Source organism: Ictalurus punctatus, chromosome 1 (assembly GCF_001660625.3).
Source record: "Ictalurus punctatus breed USDA103 chromosome 1, Coco_2.0, whole genome shotgun sequence".
Classification (NCBI taxonomy): Eukaryota; Metazoa; Chordata; class Actinopteri; order Siluriformes; family Ictaluridae; genus Ictalurus; species Ictalurus punctatus.
The window spans coordinates 6,157,103-6,175,166 of NC_030416.2; the positions used below are offsets into that span (position 1 = coordinate 6,157,103).

At 38.2% G+C, this 18,064-nt stretch overlaps 1 protein-coding gene across 2 annotated transcripts in view; it reads left to right on the forward strand.

Moving 5' to 3' along the window:
- The window catches only part of nphp3 (nephronophthisis 3), a 38,577-nt gene that overhangs the window by 10,741 nt on the left and 9,772 nt on the right, over window positions 1-18,064 (forward strand). For both annotated transcript variants that reach the window (XM_017467215.3, XM_017467223.3), the window contains exons 10-20: window positions 1,685-1,840; window positions 8,180-8,283; window positions 8,562-8,676; window positions 9,107-9,250; window positions 10,630-10,727; window positions 13,544-13,646; window positions 13,821-13,903; window positions 15,626-15,764; window positions 16,332-16,496; window positions 17,099-17,193; window positions 17,334-17,456. In XM_017467215.3, coding sequence (XP_017322704.1) covers window positions 1,685-1,840; window positions 8,180-8,283; window positions 8,562-8,676; window positions 9,107-9,250; window positions 10,630-10,727; window positions 13,544-13,646; window positions 13,821-13,903; window positions 15,626-15,764; window positions 16,332-16,496; window positions 17,099-17,193; window positions 17,334-17,456 — 1,325 coding nt within the window. The remainder of the gene's footprint in view (window positions 1-1,684; window positions 1,841-8,179; window positions 8,284-8,561; window positions 8,677-9,106; window positions 9,251-10,629; window positions 10,728-13,543; window positions 13,647-13,820; window positions 13,904-15,625; window positions 15,765-16,331; window positions 16,497-17,098; window positions 17,194-17,333; window positions 17,457-18,064) is intronic.

Consider the following 18,064-nt stretch of genomic DNA (forward strand, 5'->3'; position numbering starts at 1 on the left):
GGAAGCGAAGCACCCCAAACCATCACATTTCCACCACCGTGCTTCACAGTTGGTATGAGGTGCTTCTCCTGAAACGCTGTCTTATCATAGTAATAATAATAATAATACCAAATAATGCCAAGAAAGAAAATACACAGATAAAAACATAAAACATACAAAAAACAGACTTGAATACAAAATGGCTAAAACCATTAAGAAAAAGCTAACTTAAAAAAAATAGTTTTTAGTCTTTTGTGTGCTCCAAACATGTCTGCTGTTACTGTGGCCAAACAACTCTATCTTTGATTCATCTGTCCAGAGCACATTATTCCAAAAGGTGTGGTCTTTGCCTATATGCTCATTGGCAAAGTGTAATCTTACAAAGGCTTTTTCCTGGCTCGCCTCCCATGCAGGTCAAACTTGTGCAATCTCTTTCTGATTGTAGAAGCATGCACTTTGACACCAACAGTTGCAAGACTTACTAGCAGATCCTGTGATGAAAGTTTGGGAGTTCTTGGAGACTTCTTTTTCAGATGGTCTGCTCTTGGGCTGAATTTTCTGGGACGGCCAGTCCTGGACTAATTGGCAGTTGTTTGAAATCTGCGCCATTTGTAGATGATTTTCCTTACAGTAGAATGATGTATTTGAAATAATTTGGAGATCGTTTTACATCCTTTGCCAGACTCGTAGGCATCCACAGCTTTTTTTTTCCTGAAGGCTTTACAGAACTCTTTAGATCTTGGCATGATGACACCACACACCTCAATAACAAAAGGAACACCAGACACTAGATATGGGAGGGATATAAATAAGACCGGTTCCACCTGCACTCCCTAAGCAGGTCCTAATCACTGGCACCCAATCTTCAACACCTGATTCTAATTTTATGGATTTGAAGGTGTGATAATTGTAGGGGTGTACTTAATTTTTCCATGTGACTCATCTGTTTTTTTTGTTCATTTATAAGGTGAAAATTACTACAAAATGTCAATTGTGTGTCATTTGATAGAATTATCAACTTTATTAATATATATACATATGAGCAAGATAGATAGATAAAATATTACTCAAACGTACATTTCATAACTTAAATATTGGTTTTGGTTTTTTCCAATTACAGTCATCTCTGAATGCATTGGACTGTGTTGTTTTTATTTATTTATTTATTTATTTATTTATTTATTTATTTATTTTGCTGTACACTGAAGATATTTGGGTTTGAGATCAGATGATGTATATGAGATGATAGATCCGAATTTCAGCTTTCGTTTCCTGATATTTACCTCTAGATGTGTTAAACAACTTAAACGATGGCACCTTTTGTTTGAACCCATCCATTTTTCCAAGTAATGTTAAATATTGGCACATGTGACTGAGAGGTGTTTCTTGTTGTACAGGTGTGCCCTGTTTAATTGATTTAAACAATTAATAGTGCTGAATGTCTACGCTTGGTTTGAGTTCTAGATGATGCCCAAAATAGAAATATGCCTTTTCAGCATTTTTAAAATGTAAATATTCTGTTTAGTTATGTTATGGGTTTTGGTTCTGTTGGCCATTTCATTTTTTTCTCCTGTATAATGAGAGTATATTAGTATATTTCTATGCTTTTTATTATATCTGTTCACTTAAAACAATTGCCAGCGAATTAATAAATTTTTCTAGCGTTCTTTTTTCTGTGATCCCTTTTCTGTTTCTGTCTCTGTAGGAACTGTTGGGTTTGGAGCTGGAGGACAGCACAGGACTGGAGGATAGAGAAGAATCAGACTCTGGCGATGTGCTGTGGGATTTACATGATGAACAGGAGCAGACTGAGGCCTATCAGCACATTTGCAGTGCTTCAGCTAGTCTCAGCTTTCAGAAGGTTAGTCTATCTGTCCCATCTCTCTCTCTCTCTCTCTCTCTCTCTCTCTCTCTGGTTCAATGATGTCTTAACACGTTTACTTTTTAATTAGGTAACAGGTAATAGAAATATATAATTGAATTGAATGAATTAATTTGGAGGGGTAAAAAAAAAAGGGGGGATGAAAAGAAAGGAAAAAAGAAAGATGACAGCTTGGGTGTTGCTTATGTAATGAAGTGGTAAGAGAAGGAGGGCCATTATATACAACCCCAATTCCGAAAAAGTTGGGACAGTATGGAAAATGCTAATAAAACAAAGAGGGGCGATCTGTAAATGTACTTTGACTTGTACTTAAACAAAAAACATATAAAGACAAGGTATTTGATGTTTTACCTACCGTAATTTCCGGACTATAAGCCGCTACTTTTTTCATACGCTTTGAACACTGCGGCTTAAACAATGATGCGGTTAATTTATGGATTTTTACGGGCTAACGAGCTTCACGCCGCCAAAACATTTAGCCTCGTCACATCAGATGAAATTACCGAACAGGTCACAGTGGACCAATGAAACTGTTCGACTTAAATCAAACGCACTCAAACTAAATTCTTCAGATCAGTCATTTTGCGCTTCATGCACACCCCCTCATCACGGAAAACACACGAAGAGATGCATATGATGCAACTTTCAAGCTAAAGGCAATCGATCTGGCTGTCGAAGAAGGAAATAGCATGCGAAGAGCAACTTTTGCTCAAGTCTGCCAGTGGATCCTAACAGCGTGGAGCAGTGTCAAAAAATCTACAATCACCAACGGGTTTCAAAAGGCTGGACTGCTGCGTGATGAAGAGGACAGCACAAGCTCAAGGGCGAATTTGCCTCGAGACGTAAGTGACATTGAGAGCGACAACGAAAGAGAGACTGAGGAAGTGTGTGACGAAGTACCGGTAATTCTGAGGCTGTTCAATTCCGACACTGAAGAAGGCGACTTTAGTGGTTTTAGTGCGCAGGAGGAAGATGAAGATAGCGATCAATGACTTTTCCTGGTAGGCAACTGTATTTTTTTTTTTCAACCAGCCGTGTTACAGGCACTGTTCGGAAAAATGCATTTACGGTACATATTTAATTAAAAGTTTAAAAAAAGCTTTCTGTGTAAATATCTCATGTTACAACGTGGACACCTGCGGCTTATAGACAAGTGCGGCCTATATATGTACAAATTTTTTTTTCTTTTTAAAGTTAGTGGGTGCAGCTTATATTCAGGTGCGCTCAATAGTCCGAAAATTACGGTAATCAGCTGCATAGTTTTTTGAAGGTAAACATTTATTTGAAATTGATGCATGCAACACTTTCCAAAAGTTGGGACATGGGCAGTTAGTGATGTGACAAGTTGAAATAAGAAGGTGATGTGAAACAGGCATTCGTCTAATCATAGTATATAAGGAGCCTCCAAAAAACGCCCAGTCTTTCAAGAGCAAGGATGGGTCAAGGCTCGCCAGTCTGCAAACAGATGTGTCAGCGAATAATCCAACACTTTGAGAACAACATTCCCCAAAGACAAATCGGTAGGATTTTGGGCATTTCACCTTCTACATGGAGAAGTGGAACTGGAACTCCGTGCCGTGAAATCAAAATGTCATTGCATAGGACGACTATACAGAAAAACAGGCCTCACAGTGCACTCCTTAGCCCTATCTCAACATCAACTTAAATATTAAACAGCCATAAATACCACACACTCTTCATATCTGACTTCTGTCATCAGAAATGCAAATTGCTGACCCAAAACTCTTTTTTCTACAGTTAACAGGTTAATTCACCCGCATGCAAACAATGTTACAGCATCACATGAGCCCTGTTGCTCGTTCCTACATTTTTTCCATGAAAAAAAAATCAACAATATCTGTCACTCCTTTTCCGAATATGACTCTAAAATTCCAAGTTATATTTTTTTGCCTGAGCATTCTATCAACCCTCTCTCCTGCTTTACTCCTACCAGTCCATCTTACATCAGTAATCTAATACAAAAATCACACAATTCATCCTGCCAACTAGACCCTGCTCCAACATCCCTACTTAAAAGATGTCTGTCTGCGGTATCTGCTCCTATCACACATCTGATAAATGCTTCCTTCACCTCAGCTACTGTCCTGGATAACCTTAAAATTGCTGCTGTAACCCCAGTTCTCACGAAACACAATTTTGACCCATCTGTCCGATTAAACTACCGTCCAATTTCAAACCTGCCTTTTGTATCAATGTTACTGGAAAAAGTGGTAACCTTCCAGTTACAGTCTCATTTAGTGGCAAATGACCTTTTTTATCCTTTTCAGTCCAGCTTTCCAAAGTTTCATAGCACTGAAACGGCTCTTGTGCGGGTCGTACATGATCGCGTCCTCTCTGTTGACTCTGTGAGTCTCCGTATTCTAATACTGCTTGACCTGAGTGCTGCATTCGACACTATCTGCCACAAAACACAAGACAGTTTCCTGTCTCACAGACATAGGCATCACTGGAGATGCTCAAGCTTGGTTTCTATTATATCTTATAGATCATAAATATTTTGTTTCTAGTAAAGACTTCAAATCCCCCACTGGCCTCCTCATCCAAGATGTTCCCCAGGGCTCCGTTCTTGGCCCGCTCCTTTTTATAATGTATATGCTTCCTCTCGGTCACGTCGTTCGTCGTCACAATCTCCAATACCACTGCTATGCTGATGACGCACAGATCTATGCAACCACCTGGTCTGACATATCCATCTCAACCAGTACACTAACAGCCTGCATTCATGTAATAAAACAGTTGCTAAACATTAACTTTTCTCAAATTCAATACTCAAAAAACTGAAATGATGATTTTTGGCTCACAAGCTTGCAGACAAAATATTGAAAAAAAGCCTGCATATTGATGGCTTCCTTACAAAACCCTCTGAAAAAAAAAAATAGTGGTATTGCATTGACTTTTGAAGCGCACATAAAAATTTTTTTCACCTCAGACAAATTGTGAGACTGCATACAATTTTTAGCAGGAAGGATGCTGAGTCACTGATTAATGCATTCATAACATCATGACTTGATTACTGCAATTGTCTGTTTTTTGGCTTCCCATCTAAGTTGATTTCCAAATTTACAATACATTCAGAACTCTGCAGCACGCGTTATTACCCATACAAAATGCATCGAACATTACTCCCACTTTGGCTGGTTGCACTGGTCTCCTGTCACATTAAATTTAAACTTCGGCTGCTCACCTTCAAAGCCTTAAATGGTCTAGAACCCCAATACCTTTGTGACTTACTGCACATTTACACACCAACACGCTTCCTTCACTCATTAAACCTAGGACTTCTCTGTGTCCCTAAGTTCCATCTCTCCACTGCTGGTGGCCGCTCATTCAGCGGAGCTGCCCCTAAGGTATGAAACTCACTCCCCCAAACTCTCCAGAATAAATCCTCCATTTCCTTGTTTAAATCACAGTTAAAATCCTTTCTCTTTTCCCAACACCACCTCTCTACTTCTGATGCCTGACTTCCTGGAATTTTTTGGGGGGGCCAAGCACCAAAGGTGCATTGGCACCTATTGTATCCATTAGTTTTCTTCTTCTTCTTCCCCAGTGGGAGTCTATGGCAGCCCTAAAAACTGTTAATAGGAAAATTATGAAATTTGGCACACTCATAGATATGACCATGAATAGAATCTAGATCGATCATGGGCTCTCAATGACTAACGCTATAGCGCCACCAATAGTTTAAAAATTCACTTTTCTAAGGGTTATAATTGTTGAACATTTTGCCCTAAAGAAAATTAATTTAGTTAATAACATTACTCTCCGCATGTTGATCACAACCCATATCTTACATAAAGACTCCACCCATTACAGTAGTCACCATTTTGAAATGTACAGTATTCAGTTTTTTTCACTATCGGGGATAGAGCCGCACAAAAATTACTGAACAGATTTTTAATATTCATATCTGTTCAAAAGTTATGATGTCACAAATTTGACTATTTTGACCCAAAATAGGATCAGAGGCTATATCTCGGCCAGACTTTGATCAATCATGAAGCAACTTGGTGCACTTCATCAGCAGCATGATCCGAGGGTCCATGCCAAATTTGAGAACAGTGCCACCTACAGGTCATTAGATTTGAAAAATCAGTATTTTTGCTTATAACTTTTGAATACTTTAACAGAAATGTATGATCTTGATGTCTACGGATTCATTGGGTCATGCAGAATCCGTGGATGTCAATTTTCGAACAACCTGCCTGTCCGCCATTTTTGATATTTGTGATATATTGTAATATATTTTAAAATATTTGACACATTGGCACAACATTTTGTAGGGATCATTCATGGCATGCGCTCTAGGTACCTGAGAACATAGTGCCACCTAGTATTCTAAAGATACAAGGTTTTTAGTAAAAACACATAACTTGTGAAAAGATTGTCCAAAATTAGGTTTTCTTTGGTGTTATTATATGTGTGGCACACTTTGATAAACAACAAGCATTAATTGTAAAGGTCCTGGGTTCGATTCTTGTGTGGTGCAAGTTCTTAAAAGTTTGTGCAATGTTTTGTCTTTCGATTCCTTTCTTTTGTGGCTCAGCATTGCAGTAAACTTTCAACCTCTTGGCATGCAAATAAATGCCTCTGTTCTGTTAATTTCCTGTTCAATCTTATTCTCAACTGTGCTTCTGAACCTGAGTCTTTTATTCATTCATGTACATTCTATTTCTCCTCTTCGTGTTCAAGCTCTGCACTGCGCTCACTGCGCCTTTGGTGCTTGGTCCCTTTAAACGCTGCTTTCAGGTTTAATGTTTTTTTTGTAACTTTCATGTTACTCAGTGGTAAACAGTCGACTGTAAACTTTTTTGGAGTGTGTTGCAGTCATCAGATTTAAAATGAATGTATATTTTCAACCATTAATTAAATATACAAAGTAAAACATCAAATAATGTGTTTTCAATATAGTACAGGGTGAATTGAATATTCAAATGACTCTTTTTGTTCTTTTTTGTGTGTGCATTTTTCATACTGTTCCAACTTTTTTGGAATTGGGGTTGTAATCCAAATATTTAACCTTCTTGAATATAACTGAAAAGACAATAAGTTATATTAGCAATAGAATGAATTAATAATAACACACATAATGACTGCGTGCCCAGCTTTTAGATTTCAATGTAGATGCTACATTAAAGTGAAAAGTACTACTAATATGCAAGTTAGTAGAAGATGTGCAAGTATCAAATATTTATTGATAAGTCAAAGCATAAATGTCTGTATGAGTACCAACTTGGTCAGTAGGAATGTCATTAGGAATGTAAATTGATAATTACCTGGAACTTCAATGTTATTTTTGTGGACTAATTTTAACATTTAAGCAAGCATTATGGTCTGGCTTGTTTATTGTTTGGTGTGGGTGATTTTTGTAACTTCCACTTCTAATAGCAATGTGATTATTTCAAATTTGTCTCTGTTCTGAAGACTCTCCTGTGGTGTAAAACTTACAACGTGCTGACACCTAACACTCATTCCATTAAAGTAAAATATTTTTAAACCAATTAAATTTGATTTATATATAGCACGTTTATCAATGGATATTGTCATAAAGCAGCTTTGCAGAAACACAGATTTAGATCCCAAATGGGCAAACCTTAGGTTTGACCTCCCAGAGACGACATGAGAAAAAACCTTGCGAGGAACCAGCCTCAAAAGTCATCCTCTTTTGGCTGACACCAGTGCAATTATGAGCCATTACTCCTCCACAACTGTACGCCTTAAGTCAAACAATACTGAGTGTGTTGAAGGGATCTTCAGAATGAGCATCAGAGTCATTTTTTATTTAATTAGCATTTATAGCTTTACATCTATAGTATTAAGTTATCCAGTAAATAATGAATAAATGTCTCCTCACAGAAAAAAAATACACAATATCATCTATTATACATTATTCTTTGTTAAATAACAACACATTTTTATCCGTTAATTGTTAGTCTTAAAGTATGTAGATAATCCCTGTGAAGGGGCTGTAACTATAATAATGTATTTCAAGATGTGCTTTAATATAAACATATCATTTTAAATTACAGACAGAACTACTATAAGAGCTGCTGTTAGAAAATTAGTCAACACCTGGCCAATGTTTGAGAATTCAACACTGTAACTACAAAACGAACAATATCGAATCACATAAACTGCAGTTTTTCACTGGCACCACAATTCTATCTGGGTCTTGGAGAACCCAAGAGAGTGTGGAATAAAACGTGTCTGTCTTTCATCTTTCTCTCTCTCTTTCTCTCTCTCTCTCTCACTCTCTTTTTCTCTCTCTCTATCTATCTATCTACCTATCTATCTATCTAGTACATTGATGGTCTGAATGATATGGTTGCTGCTCCTCCCCCAACTCCTCCTTTACTAGTGTCAGGAGGACCAGGCTCGGGCAAATCTCTCCTTCTTGCTAAATGGTATTTACTACTGCAAATTAAAGCAACAGCTCTAAAGTTAGTTTATATGTATCCAGTTCCAACAGACTGTACTTATCTTGATGTAAGAGCAAAAAAAAGAGTTTATTTATGCTTGAATAGTTATTTGATTGCTTGTTTTCATTGAATGTTTTGTAGAAAAATGTTTTGTTCTTGAATTGTTGTAATTGTAAATGGTATAAAATGTACAGTATGTTGGCTAGGTTGTACAATGACAATTATTCCATTACCAATTATTAAACGCTATAAATGTGTTTCAGGATAGAGCTACAGCAGAAGCACTCCCCCACCACACTGATTCTCTATCACTTTGTGGGTCCTGCTCTATCCACCAGTGCAGAGCCTGTCCTCATCATCAAACGCCTCACTGTGAAGGTCTTTCACATGCACATGAATACACACATGTATCACTGTAGTTGTGAAAGCTCTCCATTCTTGAGATGACATTTCATAATGCCGTAGTTGCATGGCAATTTATCAATAATGAATGAATAGAAAACACATTATGCAATTCCTGTTATGTTATCTCATTGTGTCACCAAAAATAAAATATAAAGAAATATATATTTTTTTTAAATATAGCAAAATAACAAATTTAAAACAAAAATTATCATATACTATATATATTATATAGAAAAAATAAATCCAAGATGATGTTATATGTAACTCCAGTTCACTATGAAAATGATTATACATGCAGATACAGTACCTTAGGTTTATTTAGTTCAGGCTTACTTGCTATGCTGCTGAAAATATCAAGATCTAAATCAATGTGAAGGGTTCTCTTTATTTGTCTTTTTTACAGCTTTTGCAGCATTTCTGGTCACTTTCAGGCTTGTCCATCGACCCCTATAAGATCCTGGAGGAATTTCCTCGCTGGTTGGAGAGACTGTCCTCACGCCATCATGGGAACATCATTATTGTCATTGACTCCATTGACCAAATCCAAGTACGTGTAAAGATCCAGTTAATTTATTTTTTTTTATTTTTATTGCTAACACCAAAACACACACACACACTGTGTGTGTATGCAGTCAGAGCCATAAGTATTTGGACAGTGACATAAGTTTTGTATTTATGCCTCTGTACACCACCACAGTGGATTTGAAATGAAGCAAACAATATGTGATTTAAGTGTAGACTTTCAGTGTTAATTCAAGGAGTTTAACAAAAACATTGTCATTTTTTACAGTCCATTTTTTTACTCCATTTTCACTGGCTCAAAAGTAATTGGATAGTTGACTGATGAGTAGTTTCATGGCCAAGTGTGGCCTGTTTCCTCGGTATTTCATGACAAATTAAGGAGGTGAAAGGTCTGGAGTTGATTCCAATTTGCATTTAGTAGCTGACCTATCAGATAGACAGCAGAAACTTTAGGAGTGGCCAAATCAACAATTTGGCATATTCTTAAAAACACCAAAAGAAGATCACGGAAGACTACTAAAGTGGATGAATGAATTGCTTCCTTGTCGAAGAAAAACCCTTTCACAACATATAGCCAAGTCAAGAACACTCTGGAGGAGGTATGCGTATTATTCTCAAAGTCTACAATCAAGCGACCCCTTCATGAATGCAAATACAGGTTGTTTACCTCAAGATGCAAACCACTGATAACTCTCAAGAACAGAAAGGCCAGATTAGACTTGCAAAAAAAATATTTTTTAAAAAGCCTGACCAGTTCTGATACAAGACTAACGTGTACCAGAATGATGGGAAGAGAGGAGTATGGAGAAGGAAAGGGAGGGCTCATGATCCAGAGCATGCCACATTATCTGTCAAACACGGTGGAGGAAGTGTTATGGCATGTGCATGTATGGCTGCCTATGGAACTGGGTCACTGGTGTTTATTGCTGATGTGCCTGCTGTGAGAAGTAGCAGGAAGTGTATAGAGCTTTACTTTCTGCTCAGATTCAGTTAAATGCTGCAAAACTGATAGGACGGCACTTCACAGTACAGATGGATAATGACCCATAACGTACCGTGAAAGCAACCCAAAGCCTTCTTAAGGCAAAGAAATGAAATGTTCTTAAATGACCGATGACCTCAACCCAATTGAGCATGCTATTCACTTACTGAAGACAAAACTGAAGGCAGAAAGACCCACAAACAAACAAGGCAGCTGCAGTAAAGATCAGGAAAAGTATTTCAAGGGTGGAAACTCAGCATTTTGTGAGGTTCATGGGTTCCTGATTTCAAGCAGGCTGAATAATTGCTGTAATGTTTCATATTTGTGTGTTGTGTTGTTTTTTTCATAACGGTGATCTTGCTCATATATTTGTTAAGTTAGCAAGATCTTGCTAACTTGCTCTTCCTTGTTTTGTTTCCAAGAATGCAGAGCGACATATGAAGTGGCTGATTGATCCACTTCCTGCTAACGTCAGAGTTCTGGTGTCTGTCAATGTCGAGTCATGCCCACAGGCTTGGAGGTATGCACACTCAAGGGTTGATGAGTATATTTAACCCAATAAACCTACCATTAAACCATCTAGGAATAATACTAACGAAAATGGTTTATATACTATCAGTAGTAGTTCTTGGTACACCATATCCAGTGACATTAGACTTAAATTGTTCAGACAGTGTTTTTAGAGCCCCACTGTTCCTGAGAGGACTAAAATTATACTATAGGGCAGTGGTGGCTTAGCAGTTAAGGCTCTGGGTTACTGATCAGAAGGTCGGGGGTTCAAGCCCCGGGAAGCTTAATGAAGTGTTTTTGAAGTGTTATGGTTTTTTTAGTCATTGATGATGAAGCACTTAAGCAGAAATAAGAGGTGTGTGCTCATATAAGGGGAGAGGCTATGATGAGGGGGAAATGCAGTCAGGGCCATAAATATTTAGACATATTTAAAAAATAAAGTTGTTATTTTAGCTGTCTAATATTAGGATGGCATGATTGGATACATCTGTTGATAAATCTATTTGGATAATAGTTGGATAATAGTCATTTGCCTTAATGCGTGTTACCGTCTGCTGCTTTATGTCCTCAGATGTGTCTTGTATTCTCAGTATGGTGTCTTTGTAGGTCAGGATTTTTTTCTGGTGATTTGCGGAAGATTTGAGCCGAGAAGTCATGTTGATTGCAGTGGGTAAAACAAGATCTTCTATAATTGATTCAGCCTTTTTGCATTTCACAATGCAATGAACTCGTTTGTAGAAGTTGAAAGTTTCTGAGAAATTTTATTTTTAGATGTGTCCATATCCCGTTGCTTTCTTTTGAAAGACTGATCAGGCTTGTGTTTATCGCTTGCGTGAATTTCAGTGGTTTCATGTTTTCCACAAGCTGTAACTCACCACATGAAACACACTGTGGTCTGCACAATCCATTCTTGTCTTCTGTGCAGCAAAGGTATATTTTATGTAATCTGGGTCTTAATTTTGTGTGCTGTTGTTTACGTTTTGATTAGATGCACAACATGACATGACCGTATTTTTTACTGGTTATAACAACAGTTATGGGGAGTGATGTTTTATTAATTTATTTAGCTTTTTTAAAACTATTGCAATATTTTACCATGTTTTCCGTTTTGTTATGTTTTATCATTTGCATTTAGCAGTGTTTTTTTATTCTTCCCAGCAGTTCATGACTCAATCATACAGGGCCCACCAATTGAGAAACATTGTACTAGACATCAACAGATGCTTGGTTTATTCCTGGTGATCCTCTGCCAGGACTTTAGGACTTTCAGCATATGAAATGCATGCTCAGTTGGATTTAGGTCAGGTGATTGACTTGGCCATTGCAGAACATTCCATTTCTTTTCCTTAAAAAGTCTTTGGTTGCTTTCAGAGTATGCTTCGAGTCATTGTCCATGTGCACTGTGAAGCGCTGTCCAGTGAGTTTTGAAGCATTTGGTTGAATCTTCATAGTGTTGCTTTTGCCAGCAGTCACATCATCAATACATACAAGGGAACCAGTTCCATTAGCAGTCATACATGTCCACACCATAAGATGAAGTGGTATACTACGGATCATGAGCAGTTCCTGCCCTCTTCACCTCAAGTTGATCTGTGTCTCATCTGTCCATAGATGTTGTAATGTAACTCTACAGGCTTTTATTTTCAGAGGCAAACTCGAAATAATTCTCTTCCTGTTTTTGAGGCTTACCAATGGGTACATCTTGTGATAAAACCTCTGTATGTACTCTGGTTAAGACTACGCTTGACAGTTGATCTTCACACAGATATTCCTACCTCCTAGAGGGTGTTCTTGATCTGGCTAACTTTCTGGCCAATTCTTCTGTCATCCTCCACAGTTGTTTTCCGTGGTCTTTCTGTTCTTTTGGTGATCCTGAGCTCACCGGTGGGTTCTTACTTTTTAAGAATGTACACACCTAATGTTTTTGTTATCTCTCTGTTGGGTTTGTTTTGATTTTTTGGCTTAATGATGGTTTGCTTCACTGGCAGTAACAGCACTTTGTACTCCATATTGCGAGTTAACAGCAATTGTCCAGTTACTTTTGGTCCCTTAAAAATGTGTGTGTTTGTGTTTGGGGGGAGGGGGGTGCTGTATAAAGTGCTGTAATTCCTACACCCTTCACCCGATTTGGATGTAAATTGCCTCAAATTCAAGCTGAAAGTCTGCACTGTTGTTATTTCATTTAAACTTCACTATACTGTGGTAGACAGCTAACATAATTTTGTCAATGCCCACATTTTTATGGACCTGACTGCATGTATCTTAAATGGAAGGGAAGTATTTTTACTGTCAGCGTAAATATAAACATGTCAGAGCATGGAATTGTTGTTTCCGATGATGGAGAATGAGCTATTGATCGAAAGAAGCAACAGCAGTAGATTTTTTACCATTACAATTTTCAATTCTGCACCCAAAAAGCAAGGTTTTTTTGAGAACTTCACCTATTTCCAAATTACTAGCAGATACCTCATCCCCTGCATCCACATTTACACGGCGTGTGTATGTTAATTTGCCATGTGGCCACGGTTTACTTTGCTTTCACCACTAAATCTGAGCAGCAGCTTCACAGCAGCAGCTGGCATGAAATTACATCTTTAGAGAAATAATCCCTGTTTAACATACAAAGTAATTCATGTCCTTAGGTATTTGAGAAATCCTTTATTTGCTGTGCTGTGATTTGTGTGCAGCTTATGTTCGGTTCATTAGCTTAATTGTATGCGCACACCAAATACAAGCCATGTTCCCAAAGAGAAACAGGAATCTTACAGAAATGTTTTTCTCACATATGAGGAAAGGCTTACAAAACAGTTTTCTGTACCTCTTCAGGCTGTGGCCCACTTTACACCTGGACCCTCTCAATCCACGAGAAGTGAAAAATATCCTCAACACAGAGTGTGTGAACATTGACATAAAGCCCACAAAAGAACAGGTGTGTGTGTGTGTGTGTGTGTGTGTGTGTGTGTGTGTGTGTGTACTGTATTAGATGTACAGTATGGATGTATAAACATTTAAATGTATAAACATTTAATTATAGTTCAGTGTTTTGTCATGTCTCATGAACATCATTGTGAATGCTGAGATTTCATTCACTGTTCTCTCACAGGAGAAGAAATTAGAAAGACACTGCCGTTCTGCTTCTACATGCAATGCGCTGTACGTCTCACTGCTGGCCAGACTCCTTACTCAGTGAGTGACAAACCAAGTTCAATATACAGTCGTGAAAAACTAAGTGTGCCCCATGGAAATCTTTTGCCTTATTTATTTATTTATTTATTTATTTATTTATTTATTTATTTATTTATTTATTTTACATATTTGGACAAGCAAACATTTGGCCATCTTTGAAACAGTGCCTATTAATGAAGTTGATACACTCTACTTCATGTTCAAGATTGGGTGCCAGTGATTAGAACCTGCTTCGGGAGTGCAGGTGGATCCTGTCTTAAACCGGGTTCACACTGTACGATTTTGCCCACGATTTGGTCATCTGAGACAAATTTTGAGAATCCTAAAAGATTCCTGTAATCCTAGGCCAAAACCTGTAGTCTTTGATTGCTAGGTTGACATGTTCCCCGACAATGGCCGTTACGAGAGAATTTTTCAATCGATTAAATTTTGGCAGTGTCAGAAGATTTGAGGTACAGTCCTGTAGTGTGGCTTCTTCTACTCCGTACGAGTCTTCTTGTGTGCGTTTCTTTTTCACGTGTTGACTGTACTGACATCATGCCAAGATCTAAAGAGCTCTGTACGGCCTTCAGAAAAAAGGTTGTGGATGCCTACGAGTCTGGCAAGGGATTTAAAAAGGGGATTTAAAAAATCTCCAAATTATTTGAAACACATCATTCCGCTGTAAGGAAAATCATCTAAAAATGGTGCAGATTTCAAACGACTGCTGATTAGTCCAGGACTGGCTGTCCCAGCAAATTCAGCTCAAGAGCAGACTGTCTGATGCAAAAAGAAGTCTCCAAGAACTCCCAAACTTTCATCACGGGATCTGCTAGTAAGTCTTGCAACTGTTGGTGTCAAAGTGCATGCTTCTACAATCAGAAAGAGATTGCACAAGTTTGACCTGATCAAATTTTTTGCCAGGAAAAAGCCTTTGCTGTCTAAAAAGAACATTAAAGCAAGACTACATTTTGCCAATGAGCATATAGTCAAAGACCAGGCCTTTTGGAATAACGTGCTCTGGACAGAGGAATCAAAGATAGATTTGTTTGGCCACAGTAACAGCAGACATGTTTGGAGCACACAAAGGACAGCGTTTCAGGAGAAGCATCTCATACCAACTGTGAAGCACGGTGGTGGAAATGTTACGGTTCGCTGCCTCAGGAACTGGACAGCTTGCATTCACTGATTCAACTATAAATTCATATTCAAATGTGCTTTAAGATGATGTTAGGCCAGAAGTCGAGGTTGAACCAAAAGTGGACCTTTCAACAGGATAATGATCCTAAGCATGCAAGCAAATCCACCAAGAAATGGCTCAAAAAGGTGAAATGGAAGGTTTGAAATGGCCTAGACAAAGCCTCAATTATGCAAAATGCCTACAAGAAGTAATTTGTGTTAAAGGGACAATACTAGCTTCTGAGGCCAAGGGTGTGCTTACTTTTTCTACAGAACAATATCACATCATAATATAACCTTTATTAATAGGCACTGTTTCAAAGATTATCAAATGTTTGCTTGTCCAAATATGTCAAAAAGCCAACAATTTCCCTGGGGTGTACTTATTTTTTTCACATGACTCTATAAAGTCATTTTGAATGTGAGAAACGTGCTATTTAAAAGCATACTGTATAAATGGGATTATTACGTGTGTTTGAAATGTTAATGCTTGACTGATATGCTGCATGTTACTTAAAATGATCCAGAAAAAGCACACGTTCTTCACTGAGTCCTGTCTCTCAGCACTAGATCATCCTGGACATTGGACAGAATGCTACATCAGAGTGTGTTATGTCAGGACACCGTGGCTTTGTACAGACTCAGCCTGAAGGTGGTACTGGATTCACTTAACACAGACAGAGAAAGGCATGTCATGAGAGAAGTGAGTTTACACCACGATTATGAATAATAAAAAAAACTCTAAAGAACAATTTTTTTTGGATGAAATTCAGCAGCACCAAACCTTATTCATAAAAATGCTATTCAATTCCTTAAAAAGATTTAAGATTTACAATTAATAGGGAAGTGGTAGCTCAGTGGTTAAGTTGTTGGCCTATTGATCGTGATGGTTGTGAGTTGAAATCCCAGCACCGTAAGGTTCCATGGCTGGGCCCTGGGGCCCTTAACCCTCAACCACTCAGTTGTATAAATGAGATAAATGTGAGTCGCTCTGGATAACGGCGTCTGTCAAATGCTATAAATGTAAATGTAGTAATCAACATTTTTGTTCTAAGCACATGCCTGAGTAATGTTAGCGGTTAAACATGCAAAAAAACATGCAAAAAGGATTCCGTACTGTAAATTAAATGCATTTATATTAGTAATGTCACTACATAAAGGGCTACTTGGACATAATGTTTGTCTTAAGATATATATTTTAAACACTTTTGCTCTCTTTGTTATTTTGATTTGTCAGGCCTAATAAGGTCTGTGTTCTTTTCTTCTGCAGTTATTGGGCCTGCTCTGTGCCAGTCATAATGGCGTTAGTGAATCTGAACTCTTGGATATTTTTCCAGAGCTGCGTTTCCCCGCGCTCTCCTCTCTGCTCTACAGTCTGCAAAAACTCCTCATCATCACCTTCAGCTGCGGCCTTGTCCAATTCCACCACCCACAGGTTGTGTGTGTGCGTGTGTGTGTGTTAATAATAATAATAATTATAATAATAATAATAATAATTATAATAATAATAATAATAATAATAATAATTGTCCTGAAGGTAGTGGTGCTGGATCTCTCTCACTTTGCACATCTCTGTGTGTTATATATAAAATGTACTATGTGTCCTGACTGTGCCGTGGGTGTTGGTCATTTAAATCTACTTCCACTTTCCACACAATCAGTTTCACATCTTATTTTCTGCAGCAAATATTAATAGGCTCAGGGCTTGTGTGTGTGTGTGTGTGTGTGTGTGTGTGTGTGTGTGTGTGTGTGTGTGTGTGTGTGCAACATTTTAAAGTGTTCTGTGTTTCAAGTGGACGTGTCAAAATGTTTGCTAAATGTTTGGCTTTGCAAAATTCTTTTTGTTTGTGTATCAGGCTTATTGATTGTGTGTTTATCTGTCTGTCTTTGTGTATCTGTGTGTTTGTGTGAGTGTGTCTGTCTGTGTGTTTGTCTGTCTGTCTGTCTGTTTGTTTGTGTTTGTGTGTGTGTGTGTGTGTGTGTGTGTGTGTGTGTGTGTGTGTGTGTGTGTTTTATTTTTCTGTGTACCACATCCAGGCGTGTGAGGCTGTAATGCAGGAGTTCCTCAATGGAGGGAGATGTTGCTCGTTGTACAGAGCGAAACTTATTCAATATTTCAACCAGAAGCTTAGGTCTGTATCTTGTATGCACACACACACACACACACACACACACACACACGCACAGATGTGTGAAAACGGGTCATGTATCTTTTGCCTATTATTAATCATTTATGCTAAGTAAGTGTGTGTGCGTGTGCGCGTGTGTGCAGTGAGAACACAGTGACGTGGCGTGTTGCTGATGAGTTGCCATGGTTGCTGCAGCAGCAGGGGGACAAGAGTGAACTACAGCTCTGTCTGCTCAACCTGTTTGTCTCCCAGAATCTCTACAAGAGGTGCCACTTTCCTTCCTCCAGCTGTCATCCATCAATATGTCCATTATTCTATCTATCATTAGTCTGTCTATCGGTCTGTCCATTAAACTGTCCCATAGTCTGTCCATCAGCATATCTAGCATTCTGTCACTGATTGATTATTATCCCCCAATTCTCCATCAATCTTAGTCATTAGCCATCCTTCCTTATTCATATTCACGTTTGTTCTCCCCATCATTTCACCAGCCGTCCTTTTTTTCATGCTTTTCCTCCTTTCTGTAATTCTGTCCATCGATTAGTGAATCAATTTAATTCAAGATATATCAATTAACCGCTGTACCGCACAACATTTCAGGACGACATAACACCCAGGCTTGTATTTTCATGACCATGGCACAACCACAAAAATAGACGATTACGTTTTCGTAATCATGGGGACTGATGAGAACCTGCTGTAGAGCAGTTCACAAATAATGGTAAAGACATCATGAGACTTGTTAACATCAGATGACGGTCAGTGAAATCTGGAGGTTGGATGAAAATGCTGGGGTTAACTTGTTAAGACAACAGTTTGATGATGATAAGTGACAGGTCTCTGCTCAGGGATTCCAACTCGACACACTTCATAT